Genomic DNA, 16,637 nt, shown 5'->3' on the forward strand with positions numbered 1-16,637 from the left:
ACACCCACAGTGCCCCGCGGCCGCCGCAGCACCGCGCGTGCGCGTCACCTCGGGTAACCTGAGCGAAGGCGGGGTGCCATTTGTGGCGTATTTACAGCGCGACGCGGCGTGACGCGCAATGTGCGCGCAGCGCGGGCTCCGTGAGGGAGGCCGGACGCTACCAGGCTCCGGACGCGGAGGGGCCGCGGCGGCGGTAGGGGCCCGCTCAGAGCCCTTGGCGGCTCTCGGGGCTGCCGCGGGCTTCGGAGGGAACGCGCCGAGGCCTGCTGTGCTAGGGGACAACGGGTGAAGCGGTGAGGGCACTGGTGGGGGGACTGGGAGCCCTGGGGGACAGCAGGACAGCCGCTCCGAGGGGGCCCCGGCAGCGTGGCCAGCGCTGCGGGTGCTCTTTCCTGTGGTAAATCAGGCGTGCTAGCCGTTGTGTGGGGACGTGTCGGCGACTCCATGTCCCCTGGCGGTTGTCCCGAGGATTCCCGAGCTGGTGGCCGCTCGCCGTCGGGTGCTGAGCGATCCCGAGTTCCGGAGCTTGGCGTCGGTCTGGCCGGGTTGGCGCGGCTGTGGCGGGACGGGGTTGCGGGATTGATTGTGGGTATCAGGAGTGCTCTGGAACTTCCAGCTGGTTTGGGGGGCGGGGGGTGCTGCAGGGTGTCCTTTATTTCCAGTGTCTGCACTGCGCTCTTCTGTTCCCGGCAGTCCCGGTCCGAAGAAGTGAGTGGTGGCTGTAAGGGAGAGCTGTTGCCACGTTTCAGTGTCAAAATCCTTTTTGGAGTTGAAATGGGGAGAGCAGCTGATTGTGCTGCTGCACCCCAAGGGAAGAGTCTGCTTAGCCTTGAAAATCAATTTAGAAAGGAAAATATTTCCATAACGTTGTTCAGGCCTGATGATAGTGACAGCTGACCTCCACATGAGCTGCTGAGTGTTCTGATTTCTTGTTCTTCTTTTTATTAATCACAGAAATGTGCCAAAAATGGATGGGGTAGCTGCTGGCCTGCGGGGTAAGTATCCCCAGTGGATGCTCACAGAGAGCCAGGAGGAAGCTTCTTTGGGGCACAAAAAGGTAGGTCCTGGCTCTTTGCAGGCTGCAGAACAGCCCAGCTCTGGAGAATGTGCTTTCAGCTAGGCTTGTGCCTCCAAGGGAATTTTGATGTTCCTGCTGCTCACCCAGGAAAGTGGGCTCTTCATCAGCGAGGATGGGGGATTTCCCCTCCCTTCAGCTTGGGACCTGGAGTTGTGGTCCAGCAGGGGGGTTGGTTCTGGGAAGGCCCTTCTGGTGGCCTTGACATGAAAAATATTCCAGGGTGGTTTGCAGCTGTGTCAGGTGAATTAATCATTCATCAGTTTTGGATGTCTCTTAAGTGTTCCTTGTTTTGTTTTTGTTTTTTTTTTTTTTCTTCTGTGCATGTGAGCAGCTCAGTATAAAAATGCCCTTGAGGAGGGACCATCCCTGTAACACCTGAAATAACCTCAACAGTTAGATAATCAATTAATTAACGAGAGGGGGGGAAGCAGAGGATGCAGTTCAGCAGCTTTTATCCCACAAAGTGGGAGTAAATGATTAGTTGATGAGTAAGTGGTTAGTAGCTTGGATTTTAAAAGTTATCAGGTGAAACAACAGCAATTTGGCCTCTGTATTCACGGAGTTCTGAGAGTTTAATGGAGACATTTGGGCCCAAATGTTTTGATGAAGGGGCTGTGTGAGCCTGGCTGGGATGGATGGATGTCCTTGGTGAGGACAGGTGTGGCAGATAAGCAGAACTCTCCCAAATTTGGTTTGCCAGAAGCCTGGTGCCCAGAGGAGTGTTCTGGAGGATGGGCTGCCATTCCTGGAGTTCTGTGGCTCTGTTGTTTATAGCTACGATGCCAGTGACTGTTCTCTTCTCTCAGAAGATATCAGGTAACAGCTTATATTCTGTTTTTTCTTTCTTTCCCTTGAGTGCTCCTTTCTTTTTGGAAGGGACTGGGTTCTTGGGAATAGTTTCCCATTTGGCCTTGTTGGTGCGAGATGCCATTTCTGAACCTTTCTGTCCCTCAGAGCAGAAGCTGTGAAGGCTCCAATGCAGATAGATTGCCTTTCACAGAATGGATCATTCCATGAGCTTCAGTGACTTCATGGAGAAGTGTTAATTCCTAACTTGGGACTGTGTCTTTAGAGAAAATAAAGCAAATTTATTTATGGTGCAAATACATTATTATTTTTTCACTCTTTTGTGTAGCACAGCTCACGTTGCTGGGGGAAGAGAATTCTCTACTAAATTTCCAGTGCTGTGGGATAAATAAAGGACTGTTTTTCAAGGGATCATGGGGTGAATCAAGAAGAACCTTTCCAAGGAATAAAAGCCATTCCATCATCTTTTTCCTCTGGCTGTCCTTGAGGCCTGTGTGGCCAAGTTTTAGTGGTGGGGGTTAAAGGTTCTGTCCCTGTTGTGGTGCTGAGGGGGAAGAGGTAGGAAATTTGGGAGTCCAGGGTAGAAGGGGGTGGTGTGGGAAAGGTGTTTTGAGATGGTTTTATTTCCCACTGCCCTACTCTGCTTTGACTGGCAGGAAATCAGTTCATTTTGATGTGCTGGTAATTGCCCAGTGTCCTCTCCCTGTCCTTCTCTGCACCCACCACCTGCAGATACTTACCAACAATGTGCTAGTCTTTGCAGGCAGATCTGCAGGGTTTTGGAGCATTTCAGGTGGCTCTGTGGGTCAGCACCAAGTGCTCTGGGTTGTGCAATGCTTTCTGTACCTTGCACATGTGGCGTGGGGGCGGTCACAGCCAGGGCACCTTTACTGTGGGTGCCAGGCGTTGTGGCAGCAGATAAATGTGGGGGGTGTCTGCTCCTTTCCAGGCAGACTTTATCAGATGGGGCTGCTGTTGGCTTTGACATTGAGTGGCCACCATCATACACCAAAGGGAAGATGGCCAAAACAGCTGTAATCCAGATCTGTGTCGCTGAGGACAAGTGTTACTTGTTTCACGTCTCCTCTATGGCAGGTACTGTACCTCCTCTTTTATTTAGGGCATGAATTGCTCACTATTTCTCATGGTAATTTTTGAACTGAAGCCTTGAGCAATGGCTAATATATCCTACCACATGGGACAGTAAAAATCCGTCCTTTTTCTCCCTTTTTCCCACCTATAATAAAGGGATTTATTCTTTGAGGGGTGCCTATATATTAAGACAGTCTTAGCTTGCCAGGTGTGCTTGAAAACAGGGTGTGGGTTCTAATTATTTTTCTGTCTGGGTGAGAATATTTTATTCCAGTTTTCTAAACTTAATTCCCTGCTCCTATAATGGGTTTTCTGTTTAGTGCCAAAATAAAATGTGGACCTAAATGGAGCAGGCTGTGGGTTTTTTTGGGGGGGGGGGGGGTTTGTTGTTGTTTTTTTTTTAATTTGGCTTCAACAAGCAGCCTCAAAGATGATGGCTCTTGTGCTCTTTATTCCCAATTCCTGCATTATATGGCATCAGCTTTGGGAAAGAATACTGGGTACCTGGTGTGATGCAGCTGTGGGGAGAGAAGCTTAGCAGAGGCTGAATTCATTATGGATGTGAATAAAAGCTTCCAAATAGGGAAAATAGGGATGGGGGAAGGAGCTGGCAATTTTATAACCTTTGGTTTAAAATGTTAGATTAAAACTATGCCTGTGAGAGGTTTCTGATTTCCCTGGGGGACTCATGCTGAGGTATAATAGCAATGATTTTAATGTTGGTGTTCAATCCTTTGTCATTTAGAGCAAATGGGGTGGAAAATTTAATTGCTGGAGGCTATTCCGTCAGGGAGGCTGGGGAACACAAAGGAAAATGATGTGAGGAGAGGAAGCTGAGGGAACAAGGGCCATAAAGGGCTGGAATGCTTCTGATTTTGGCAGGGAAGATGCTTGTGTGGCTGCTGTGGTACAGTAAAAGGTGGTGTTTCCTTCTGGATGATTTTCCAAAGTGCCTGTTCTTGCCAATGGAGGATGCACTTTGAACTGAGTGACTTGTGCAGGGACCAGAGCCAGTTTCTGCTTGTTATGGCAATATATGTGATCTGCAGAAATACCGGCCAAGCCACAATAAAAAGCAGTAAGTCCTGGCAAAAAAGCAGGAGGAATTGGCTGTTCTTGGACTGTGTATAAATGTCAAAACCACATTTATTTATTTATTTATTTATTAGGAAGATTGTTCATAATTTCCCATTTTTTAGTGTTTTTTTTTAAATTTCCTTACAGATTTCTCAAAATGTGACCTGTTTCTCAGATTGCAGCTTTTGCAGTCTTCAACTTAGACTTCTTGTTTTTTGTTAGTCACTTTTCTAGGAATGAGGTAGTGTAAATGGGGCAGGAGCCCTCCACTGGCGAGTGCCCATCCTGGAAGGTTGTAATGATGATTCCCTGAGGTGAAAACCCCTTGTACAGCAAGCCTGTGTGTATGTTGCAGGCTTTTATTTGATTGAATCCACTCTATGTGTGGAGGATTTCCCATCTTTTCCTATGGCTCACATGCTTTGGAAATGCTGTACTTTGTCTGCCTCCCACAGCACCAGGCTGCTGCTGTTTGGGGGGAGGGGTTTTACCAGTTATTTTTTAATGCTTTGGGGAGGCTCTGCCATTTCCCAGCCCACAGCACAGCTGACTGTGGCTGTAGCTGCAAATGTACCTGTACAGTGGCAGCCATCAGAGGGCGGAGATAATTGTGCACAAATAAAATCCGTGATGCCAAGTGTTTGTTGGAGTACATAAATGCGTACTGCAGGGCTGAGAAAAGGTGGTGTTTGAAATGAAACCCAAGGCAGATGAGTACTGTGTGCCTGTGCAGTTCTGTGTGTTTGCAGGTACTAGATTTGCACTTGAGACTAATTCAGGATATCCAGCTGTGGGGTCCTGAAGGTATGGATTTAAATAAGATGCTCTGAATTTTAAATGGGAGCAAACACACAGGGGAGGAAAAGGCTGTTATTGTTCAAGGATGAAGTGTCTGGGGCTGTTCTTCCTGTAGAAAATGAGGAGAAAGCTGCCTGCTTTAATTCACTCCTCTATGCTTGAAAATACCCTTTGATCCAGGTTTGCTGTGCCATCGGTTTGGAAGAAATCAAAATATAATACTCAGTATCTGTGTGCATTTTGGAACATTGTAGGTTTTTGCTTGCTGACAAGACTGACGTGTTTGGGCTTGGCACAGCATCTGGTTGGTGGATTCTGTTTTCCAAATGCTGTTGTTGGAGCAGCCCAGCCTTAGCTCCGAGTTTGTCTCCAGAGAGTCTGTGCTTCTGGTGATTTCCCATGCTTATGGTTTCAACTGTTGCTCAGAAATGTGAAATAGCAAAAACTGTGAAGAAATTATGGGGAACATAGTAAAATAATATTTGATTTCATGTAACAAACACTGAATTTTGAGAATTAAAGTGTCTTTACCAGTGAGGGGTTGCTTTTTTTTTTTTTTTTTTTGTGGTGTGATTTAACAATCAGAAAGACAAACAAGGTTTGGGTTGTTTCATTGTTTTTTGTTTTTTTTTTTTACTTGGTTTGTTTCCAGGTGCAGGATGATTTGTGTATTTCAAGTTTTCCTTCTTGTCTGCAGATGACCCATCACAACTAGTTGCAGTTTTCAGTCATTCCAGAGAGAAATCAAATAAACAGAGGAACTTTGGCTTTCCTTTAAAAGCACAGGGTTTTGTTGATGGCCTTTGTGCTTGGATTTTGTCATTGCCATTAGATTTTCTGGCATCTTCCAGTATTTAGTTTCTCATGTTTGGGCTTAATCTATTTTAGGTTTTCCCAAGGGACTCAAAAGGCTGCTCGAAGATGAAACAATTAAAAAGGTTGGCGTAGGAATTGAGGGAGATCAATGGAAGCTGATGAGTGACTTTGAAATCAAACTGAAGAGCTTTGTGGAGCTGGCTGACGTTGCTAATGAGAAAGTAAAACTCTAAAACCTTTTTGTTGTGGGAGGGAATCTTGTTATGGTGCTGCTGTGCAAAAGGAGGCTTCCTTGTCCTGATTGGAGTTCCATTCCAATAGCAAAGGTGTTCTGTGGAATAAAGCAGAGATCTATTGTAACTTATTCAGAAACTGTTTAAAAACACCTCTCAAAGCCCGAAGAGCCAAGTGCTGTGTTTCAGTGAGCCAGTTTTTAATCAACATTTGTCCCCTCTCAGGTCTGTTCACTTCAAGTATTTACAAGATGTACCTTTTGAATTCAGCTGCAGGTGCTTTTCCTTTAATTCTTGGTGATGGACATGGCCAAGTAGTTCTGCTGGCAGTGGTGTCATTGTCCCAGCAATGGCTGAACCTCATCAACAGGCTATCAGAAGGCAGCCCTGCTGCCATGGCTTGCTGGGTGCTAGAGGGAGGCATCAAGGTCTTCCTTGAAGCCCTTCCTGCAGAGGTGTTTCTGCCACACAATCTGGGAATAGCTTTTCTGTAGGAATATCTCTATTCCTATGATTCTCAGGCTGGTGTCACCTTAGCTCTGGTGTGGGTGCTGTTTCCAGCACCTGGTGAGCTGCTGTTTACAAGCTGTGCTGCCTTTGGCACGCCCTGAGTTTCATTTGTGTCAGAGATGGTTTGATGCGGGGACAGCTGTGCTGTCTTTTTAGGGAAGGGAGCCAAAGGTTCGTTGCTTTCCAAATCATTCTTATTTCTTGCATGTCCTTTAAAGCATTTCTTTCTGTGTGCACCTTACCTGGGCTTGGTCTCTCCACACACTGCTCATTCCTCCTGTGATGCAGCACGGTGCTTGCTGTAGGAGCCACTGTAGAGTTTGGATTGGAAATAATACAAATTAACTGTTTTGCTCAAGCAATAAGAGGAGCTGTTACTTCTCCAAGTTGGAGTTTCCTCAGTCACCCCCCTTTTTTTTAATCCCGTCATTCGACTTGGGATAATTTGTTATGAAGATGAGCAATGCGATCTCTGATAGCAGCTTAAAAGTCTTCTGCTGAAGAGAAAGCAAACCAAAAATAAACTTGAAAGAGAACAAAAGAACAGGGTTATATATAATGGCACAATGGGAGGGGAAGGGCTGGGGGAGCCTAAAAAGAACAGTTGGGAGGGTTTTTTTTAATACCAGACATAAGGCAATGAGCTGCTAATGCTGCTGTTCAGCTCCCCACTTGGGCACATTTGCCAAGCTGTAATAGCAACAGGCTGTGCCCATGAGGGCTGGATCCTTGGGCTCTGAAGGAAAGTTTCTCAGACTGGCTCTGGACACAGCAGAGTGCAGCCACTGTGGCTGACAGGGGAGTGCAAAGGCAATCGCAGGCAGCAGCGTGTTGGGGTGGCTTTTGGAGACTTGGGACTCGTGGGCTAGAGCTGTGCTCTTCTGCTTTGTGCTTGGCTTCAGCCTGACAAAAGATGTCCAACGTGCACAGGCAGGCTTTAATATTCCTGTGGTTTTATTAGATAAATCCCTGGTGCTGGATACTGAGTTTTTCTAATTAGAAAGGCAAATAACAAGAAAATCCTGGAGGAGAGAGGGGGTGCTGTTTAAGTCTAGGGCTTTTATCAACCCATAGGTTGTTTTGTCCAGATGCTTTGTATTTTTAGTAGTGTGACAGCACAGAGAAGAGTTACTGCTTTGACAAACTAAGTATGTTTTGACTAACCCAGAGCTCTTGGCTGCTAACAAGGGATTGAGTATGCTTTGCTCTTTCTGGGGAGGTGCAGATGCTTTCCTTTTTAAACAAATCACCTGCTTCTGGTGTTTTGTTGGGTTTTTTTTTTCCCAGCTGAAGTGCAAGGAGACGTGGAGTCTAAATGGCTTGGTGAAGCACCTTTTTGGCAGGCAGCTGTTGAAGGATCAGTCTGTCCGCTGCAGCAACTGGGAGGCGTTTCCACTCAACGAGGAGCAGAAGCTCTACGCAGCCACAGATGCCTATGTATGTAGCACAGGGGATCAGAATTCCAACCTCTGGGAGCACATCTCTTCTCCAGTGCTCCTAAGGGCCTCTGGGAGTGCATCCCTTCTCCAGTGCTCCTAGCTGCTGGGTATTTCTTTAGTCCCTTGTCTGCGGGTGTTCCCTATAGCTTGTTACTGCTTTTGGATGCATTTCTCTCTGGTGTTGTCATCATTCTTAGCTGCTAATGAACCCAAATCTTTTTAAATGCAGTATGGCAGGTGAAATTCAAAAGCAACTTGGGAGAAACACAGCCTTCACTGGTGACTAATACAGGAGAACCACAACATGGATTTTCAGGAAGAGATCAGTTGCATATGAGTTTTGTGCTTCTCCAGAAGTCCCTGTTTTTTCAGTATTCTGCATGAGTTTTGGTTTATCTGCAGTTCTGTGAAGGGTTTCACCGATATGCTACCAGTTGCCACCTGCTTCCTGGGAGAAAATTAAGGAAAAAAATGCTTTCAGTCTCTTATTTCTAGGCTTAGAGGAAGGGAGGTGGGAAAGTAGTTTCTTTTATGACTTCTAGTTTAGCTAGAAGTTCAGCCATGGAGGGTTTAGCACCTGTGAAGACCCAAAGCAGTACAGAAAACCTTTTCAAGTTTTTTTGTGCCTGGTTCAGCTTTTGTAGCCATTTTATTTTCCAAGCAGTGCATCTTTCCCCCTATGTCCTGTTCACCTGGCCTGCCTTTTGGAGCCTCCCAGGAAAACATGAGAGAGTAACTTGTTTCTTTTTCAACACGTGTAGCCTAATTAGCACATTGCTGGCTTTAGGCTGTGTTTTTTTCTGTTAGAACTCATTATTCATACCAAGGGAAATACTTAGCACACCGAATCCATCTTGGTGTGTTTGTAGCTCTTCTCCTGGAGCACGGCATGAAATCTGAATGAGGTGAGCAGATGGTGGGACTGGGACCTGAGCGCTGGGAGCTTTTTGTGTGCAGCCAGCTTGCTGAGGTGATCCACTCTGGGACCTGTCTAAGAGTATCCATTGCAGGGGGAGTCCCCCGTCAGCATTTGGCCCTTAAGTGCAGCATTCTGTAACATGTTACCTGGTCCTGATGGACAATGCAGTCAGGGTAGTCATTAGTATGATAGGAGCTGTATTCCAGTTTGGAATTCTGCTGGTTACACTGTAGTTACACTGTATTGGTGCCATGATTTGCCTGATTAACTCCTGATTAGTTTGTGGGGTTTTTTTGTTTTGTTCTGTTGGGTTTTTTTTATTGCTTTTTCTCTGTGGAGTACAGAGTACTAATAGTTTCTTTTCCCTCCTAGGCTGGCTACATTGTTTATGAAAAATTGAAAAATATGAATAAGAGTGACCAGAAATTACTTAGCATGAGCAAAGGTAAGTTGTCCATCCAGGCATAAGGAATTCATTCCATGTACAATTGCATATTCAGTTTCCCAGCAGACATTTAAATAGCGTCAGGTTTAGTTGGCTTTTTGGTGATTACAGATGACTTGCAGAGGGAACAGATAGGAAGAGGTCTGGGATGCCCAGGGTAACCATACTCTGTGGCTGTTTTCCATAGGACCTAGGAAGGTACTCTTAGGATATTTTTTTTTGTATTTGTCTCTGCTCTACACAGGGGTGGGAAGAATTCCCGCTGTCATTCCAGTTTGTTTATGGAAACGCTTCAGTGAGGTAATTTCAGTGCTGCTGATGCAGGGACAAATACCTAATTTAAGATGAAATGGGGCCACAAAACAAACCATGGTAGGAAGTAATGTTCTTACTGAGGCATATCAATAGGACCCAAATGTTTTAGAGCAGCTTAACATTATTTACTTTGCCAGAGGAGATGTTAAAATCTTAGTTTTTATTCAGTTCTGTGTCTGATAAACATATTGTAGGTAACTTAAGGCTGAAAAAGAGGTGGTGAGGGGTTTGCTTCCTTTTTGTTTTGGCTGAATTATACTTTCCTGTCAAAAGCAGGAATGGCAGTGCTGTCCCCTTGGTCTGAGGTGCAGGGTTTGGCCTTGGTTTAGTCAGCGTGTCTGTGTTAGCAGCTCTTTTCTGGGAGCTGGGAGGGACTGCTTTGTTCCCACGGTGTACCTGTTTTCCCTGAGCTTGTGTAATGGAAGAGAAGCAATGCTGGAATACTTGGAAGCTTGGCCTGATTCTCTGTGCTTGATATTTAAGCCCTGGAAAATGCTGTCTTACCAGCTGTAGATGTTGTAGGAATGCAGTCACAGGAGTGCGAGTTCTTTAAGTGGAGACGTTAGACCCCAATTATTACAAAATAACCAGTTGCTGTACTGGTTACAGATGCCACATCTGAGGGTGTGAAAGAGCGCTTGGCTTCTCTGGCTGAAGAGATAACAGACCTGGCTTCTCACATCCCTGACTCTTCTGGACAACTGGAAAACCTCCAGAGGTAAGTTTTGGGCTGACTTGTCTCTGCCTCCACAATCAGTGTCTTGCTTTTGATCTCCCAGGTCCCACACAACAAAGCATCTGTGTTTGAGCAGGCATCTGTTACCTGTTTGTTTTCCAAGAAAATGTATTTTTTTAATATGTAGGAATATGTGTTTTCATTGGTCTGACTGCAAGGGATTTGACAATGAAGTTGGCCGAATTTTGTTCTGAAGCGTAGTAACTGTCTCTGTAATTTTGCTTTACCTTCCTTGGTTTTACCTCCTAGGGCTGCAGAAATACTAGCAGACATATCAGAGAACATCATTGCCTTGAAAACCACCCTGTTGGGCTCAAGTTCCCCTTCTGGACTGGAGAGGAGCTGTGGTGCAAACAGAACATGTTTTGTAGCTAAGTCAGCAAATGTCAAAGCACAAAAAGCAGAATGTGCTGAGCAACCTGAAGGTGACCTCAACATCTGCTCTGATGCTACACTGGCTGCCCTCTGGGAGGAAGAAATGAGTGGAGAGGAGGCACAGAGAGGTAGCACTGCACTGGAAAACGGGGCTCCAGCAGCCAGATTTACAGACAAAGAGGACAGGGATGACTTCATGTCCCTGGACATTACTGAGCAAGAGCTTCAGGTCTTGGAACATCAGGCTGCAAAGGAGTTGGTCAGTGAAGCTGCACCTGAGGTAATGAGCACTTGTTAACTTCTAATATTTCTTTCAGATGTTTTGTTTTTCATGGACAGGCCCCAGAGCTGAATGTTGAGCTTAATTATCTTTGGTAAGAAGTTAAAGCACATGGAGAAGTGGCTTGTAGGAGGTTCAAAAAGTTAGAAGGTAGTGGGCGAAATAGAAATTACTTTGCTCCTAAGAGAATCATGTTGATTTTGTAGGAGGCATGTTCCACAGACAATGAACAAAATGTGTCCTCTGTCATAGAGAGTGATGAAGAGCTGGAAATGGAAATGCTGAAAGTGAGTGCCTCAGGGTTTATTTTTCCGTTTTTTTTTCTAATGATGCTGCTCTGGGATCACAGTGGAGTGGAGCACAGTGAAGGGGAGGGAATATGAAGCAAAAAGGTGCTGCTTACAGAAGAGGGACAGAATAAACACATGGATACCTAAAGAATTCAATTTGCTGGGGTTAGACTGGAGTATCATTGGCCTCCTGTGTCATCTTTACTACACCAACTTGGACTTGATGCACATGCTAGATTAAAGTTGTTATAACTGGATTAAAAATTGGTTCACATATCATATTACCTGAGAGAGGTATTTTATCTGCCCTTCCATGCTCCAGAATAACTTTTTTCTTCTTAATTGCTCAGTCTCTAAAAGATGTAGATGATTGTGAAGGAGTTTTACCTGAAGGAGAGTCCAGTAAAGCCAGGAAAACTCCTGACACAGAAGTGGATGTAGCACCAGATGGTGATGAAGATGAAGGCATTGAGGAAGAGGAGGAGGAATATTTGGGTATGGTTTTTTTAAAGTCTTAGTGCATGATGAAATAAACTTTGAAAAATCACTGTCTGTAGAAGCAGACAGTGATTTTTCAAAGTGTGGAAGCACAGTGACTTTTAGGGGTTGATTTCTCAAAAGGGGAAGGTCAAGCTTGCCTGGATTTCTAAGGGGAACTTGGACAGTGTCAAGATGAAAATCCAGAGGTGTGCTTGGCAAGAGAGAATGAAGTTCTGCCATTGTCATTTGATGGCTGCTTCATGGGAGTAAACTGACATGGGGGTGTGGGGGACCTGCTTAGAACACAGCACGGGGGAGGTGACACCTCCCCAGTCTGCCTGTTCTCTTCTCCTGTTGCTGCTGAGTGGCAGAATTCTGAAATTCTGCCTTGGGGTGATTTTGACTTGCTTTGAGGTTGTCCCTGTGGTGACAAATCAAAGAGGGGAAAGCAGCTGAACTGTGAGGAGGAACACACACCTTGACTTGTTTGGATGAACCTGTTCCAGATGATGCAGTTAGGCATTGCAGTCCTAATGCTTTATCTCATTAATCAAGCCATATGTTCTCCTCGTCATGCAGGGTCTCTGAGGAGCCTCTTTGCTTTTTTAATCCTTCATTTCAGCCTGAAAATATATGGAGTTTGATATCTCTCTTTTCACTGGAATTGCCCAAATTCTAACCCCTGGGCATCATGAACCATGAGCAGACTGTTGTTTGTGGTGACAGTGCTTTATCTTTGTAAAATTTAATCCCAAATGAGTGTTTTCTCCTCTCTCCCACTAAAGATCCACTGCTGCCAGAGCCTGGAGAAAGCCACATCATGTGTCTGAAGACCTATTTTGGGCATTCTTCATTTAAACCGTGAGTATCTTTTCTGTTCAAATGGACACTCTGGGGTATGTGTTCCTGCCCTTCCTTCAGCCTGGATGATGTTTTTGTTACTGCTCACTTGAAAAAAATGGCAACAAACAAATCCAGGTCTTGTTCACACTCTCTTGTGTTGGAGATAACTGATCCACAAGCACTGTGGAAACTGCAGGTGTTATTTATGATCTCCTGTGAGTGTCTTCAAGTGCTGCTTGCCTGAGTCCTGTTAGAGATCGCCACTCTGGCACTCGTGGCCCTGCCTGCATTACTTGGAGTGTCTTGAGTGGCTGCAGTGTGCAGGCAGCCTCAAGGGTCCCTTTAACCCACAATTCCACAGAATATGCAGTTTCATACAATTTGTTATCTGTGATGGCCAAAATCAAATACTCCCCTTTGTTTAATTTAAAGGGTCCAGTGGAAAGTGATCAATTCTCTTTTGGAAGACAGAAGAGATAATCTTGTTGTCATGGCAACTGGTGAGTTACCACTGCCTCCTAAGAAACAATAGGAAGTTTCTCCCTTTTTGGAGGAGAGCAGTACAACAAACATGGCTTGGTTTTTTGGGGTCTTAGAGTTGTTTGTTGTAGCTGCATAGAAAGCATGATGTCTCCCTTGTGCTTTTTTTTTTCCCTCTCAGGCTATGGAAAAAGCTTGTGCTACCAGTTTCCTCCTGTTTACACTGGACACACAGGAGTTGTCATCTGCCCTCTCATCTCCCTGATGGAGGACCAGGTGCTGCAGCTGACGTAAGTGATGTGGTGGCAGTGCCAGGCTGCTGCTGGATTCCCCATGGACACATGTGGGTCCTGCCTGTGGCCTTCCTGGGTGTCTCCCATTTGCAGCAGGCTGTTTGTGTCAGCTGCAGGGTCTGTGTTTCTCAAGGAGCACACACAGCCTCTGTCAGCAGTTGCAGATCCTGGATTTGCCACATAGGTGAACCAGAGGCTGAGGCTGCAAAGGAGGATACTGGTGAGGTTTTCTGAGGGCACTTATTTCTGGATTCACAGGCCTTTTGTCCCCAGACCAAAGTGATGGGGGAGCTGTTGGAGGCTGTCAGACTCGTGTTGAAGTTTGGTAGGGCTTGCTTTGGGTCTGAGGAGTGGCATCTGAACCTGGTATAGCTGGAAGCTGTAGGCAATCCAGATCAGAGCTGCAGCACAGGCTTTCTAGAGGGACAGTGTAGTAGGTCTCCTGACACCTGGCCTCTTCACTTCTTCAGAGGTCTGAGGGGGGAGCTTGTGGGTGACACGAAATCACTCGGACATGAGTAGTTTTAGGTGTTGTCAAGATAAATCTCTTTGATTTTTAATACATGATAATGCTTTCCCCACATGTATTCACTTCCTATAGCAAGAGCTATTCACTTGTGACACTTTTGCACTGAAGCTGTGGGACTCACGCTGAGTTGTGTGGTTCATTCCTGCTTTGTCCACCTTTGAGAAGAGGGAGTTTTTTGTGAGAGAGGGGATATGAAGATGTTTTGAAGTGAAGAGCATCAATTACGTGTGGCGTTTTCTGCTGCACGTCGTGGCTGTGTGCAGATGAATGGCTGAACAGCCGAAGCTCCTTGACTATACTCAGCAGGGTGTCTGTGTGACTTTTCCAGTTTTTCTCAGTGGAAAGGGTTTGGTCGCTGCCTTCCCAGTGGGTCATTCCTTTTGGAGGCTGAGGAGACTGAATCCCTACCAACTGCAGCAGTTTGTCTGTCTGCAGTTTGGACTGAGCAGCTGTGGAAACCAAGGGCTCTGAGACAATGCAGCAAATCACCAAGTTAAGAGGCAAAATATCAGTCAGATCTAATATTAGCAAATGCAGTATCAGTAGCTCACAAAAGATTGAACAAGGTAAAAAATAGTGGGCTAGCAAGGCTTACATCCGAATGTGAGGAACTGCCGCAGTGAGGAGTTACAGAAAATATGTTTAGCACATTCTTTTGGATGTTTTACTTGTGAACTTGAGCAAGGAAAATGGCCTCCCTTTCTCTGATTCCTACTAATCCAGTGTGTGTCTTGTGGAGACTGCTAGAGGGGAAGTGGAAGAGCATTTGGGTGGCAGGAAGAGCCATGCACCACTCTTGTTTTTTAAAAGGTGTTTCACACAGAGATCCTTGAAGAAAGTAGTCTCTGACCTCACAGCTTGAGCTTCCTTTAGAAATGCTGGCACAGGCTGGAGGCTAAAGCTTGGAGAGTGAGTCTGTTCATGACTGTGCTTTTTTTTATTTCTGCAGAATGACAGGGATTCCAGCTTGCTTCCTTGGTTCAGCTCAGTCAAAACAGGTCAAGGATTCCATCAGAGGGTGAGTTGTAGCCGAGCTTTCTGGTACTCTGGGCTGTGACATAGCGGTGCTGGAGAGGTAGGAGCTCTCCCTTCTCCATCACCACTGAAACTCTCCTGGTTCTGGCCCAGCCCTGGGACCTGGCACTCAGGATATTGTTTGCATTCACCCAGACTGAGTGTGTGGGACACTACAGCCACCCTCCTGTGCTTTTTGGCTGGGGAGATGGAGCTTATTGACTCAGCTGTGTTCTGATTTATACCTGATTTTAGTCAGGTTTTAGACCTGAATCTGTCAGCAGCACAACAGTCCCTTCTTGTTCTAAAGGCTGGTAAATCTGGTTTACCTATTCCTGTAATGCCTTGCTTTCCTGTGGTTCTGGAATGTTTTCTGTGCTCTTCACTTAATTCCTCTTCTTTGCCATCAGAAATCTATTGTTGTCAAATTGTTTTTCAGTGTTTTTCAGTCATGACTTCATTGAATTGAATTGTCTGGGGTCTTCTCTTCTGTGTAAGTGTATTTTCTCCTGGTCTTTCAGGGGTCAGTACAGAGTTATATACATGACTCCAGAGTTCTGTTCAGGGAACTTAGAGTTACTTAAGGACCTCAACCAAACTGTTGGTAAGTTGGAGGTAAGACTGTGGGTGAGTTGCCAGGCAGCTTAAACTGATCATTATATTGAAGCCTTTTTGGTAACTGGAGATTTCTCGCCCATTTCTTGGTGAGAGTAGTGACACCATTTATTCCCATTCATCACACAAGATCCTGTCACTGATGAAAAAAATCATATGTGAGTGTATGTCTGAGACCATCAGGCTTTGTGTTACAATCCAGGAAATAGAACAAATGACATCTCTAATTCTTTCTTGTGACTGTGACTGAGAAGCAGTGAGTGGGAAAAGCACCTGTTGGAGCTAGCTTGAGATTTTGATCCGTGTGAGGGATGTTGGATGTCAGGAGCTTGGATTGTGGTGGGAGGAGACTGTAAAAGCTTCTGGGCCTTTTTTATGAAAGAGGCCTAGAAGGTGGTCCAGCAGAAAGCATTCCGGGAACAAAAACCAAAGCACTGCTGGTGGCCGCCTCTCAGGAAAGCTGGAGCTTGCTGTGCTGTGATTTGTCCCCCAGGTATCACCCTCATAGCTGTGGATGAAGCTCACTGCATCTCCGAGTGGGGCCACGACTTCAGGAGCTCCTTCAGAAATTTAGGCTCGTTGAAGCAGGCTCTGCCATCGGTGAGGTTTGCCTGTATTGGGTTTCTGATACAAGAACCGGGGGTTGTGTGATAGTTTGGAAATATCAGCCTTTTAATGTTGTGCTCTGGGCTCTGGCTGTGCTCTGACTGTGCTGGTTGGGAGTTGGAGCATCCCTGTCAGTGATTGGCCTCTGTAGATTTTTCTCAATGTTTAAACTGTTTAAAAATCTCAGTGTTAAAGGATGTTCTGAACTCGGACTACCAGAAACTCAGGAAATTTAAATTGCTTTGGATCCCTATGCTGAGGAAGATGATGTCTTTAAGCTTCTGGTTTAATATTGGAGCATTTTGTCTTACCTGATTGAGTAGCTTGTAGGAGCATGCCACTGATTTTCTAGACACTCCTCAAGTGCTTAATGCATAAGCTCAGAAATTTAGACCTGAACTTAACATGCTTTTATTGTCAGTGTCATCCTATATTCCCTAAATTTAGCTAATCACATCAGCGAATTACTGCAGACTCGTGGAAGATACATTCAGAATAAAACTTTGTATTTCAAGTGTTCTGTTCCTGTCTGCTCTCTCAAGAGCTTTGGTCTAAAATGTTCAAGAA

The 16,637-nt window shown here is 45.5% G+C and overlaps 1 protein-coding gene across 1 annotated transcript in view; it reads left to right on the forward strand.

The window, feature by feature from the left end:
- Positions 1–251: 251 nt before the first annotated feature.
- Positions 252–16,637, forward strand: part of WRN (WRN RecQ like helicase) — a 28,607-nt gene continuing 12,221 nt past the window's right edge. Inside the window, 17 exon segments of the mRNA XM_068188257.1 lie at positions 252–293; positions 955–1,057; positions 1,779–1,894; positions 2,835–2,980; positions 5,741–5,889; positions 7,699–7,848; positions 9,142–9,214; positions 10,139–10,247; positions 10,515–10,920; positions 11,127–11,207; positions 11,561–11,705; positions 12,476–12,551; positions 12,966–13,033; positions 13,195–13,303; positions 14,785–14,853; positions 15,371–15,453; positions 15,958–16,064. Coding sequence (XP_068044358.1) covers positions 968–1,057; positions 1,779–1,894; positions 2,835–2,980; positions 5,741–5,889; positions 7,699–7,848; positions 9,142–9,214; positions 10,139–10,247; positions 10,515–10,920; positions 11,127–11,207; positions 11,561–11,705; positions 12,476–12,551; positions 12,966–13,033; positions 13,195–13,303; positions 14,785–14,853; positions 15,371–15,453; positions 15,958–16,064 — 1,977 coding nt within the window. The 5' untranslated portion in view covers positions 252–293; positions 955–967.

This window comes from Anomalospiza imberbis, chromosome 4 (assembly GCF_031753505.1).
Source record: "Anomalospiza imberbis isolate Cuckoo-Finch-1a 21T00152 chromosome 4, ASM3175350v1, whole genome shotgun sequence".
NCBI classification, from domain to species: domain Eukaryota; kingdom Metazoa; phylum Chordata; class Aves; order Passeriformes; family Viduidae; genus Anomalospiza; species Anomalospiza imberbis.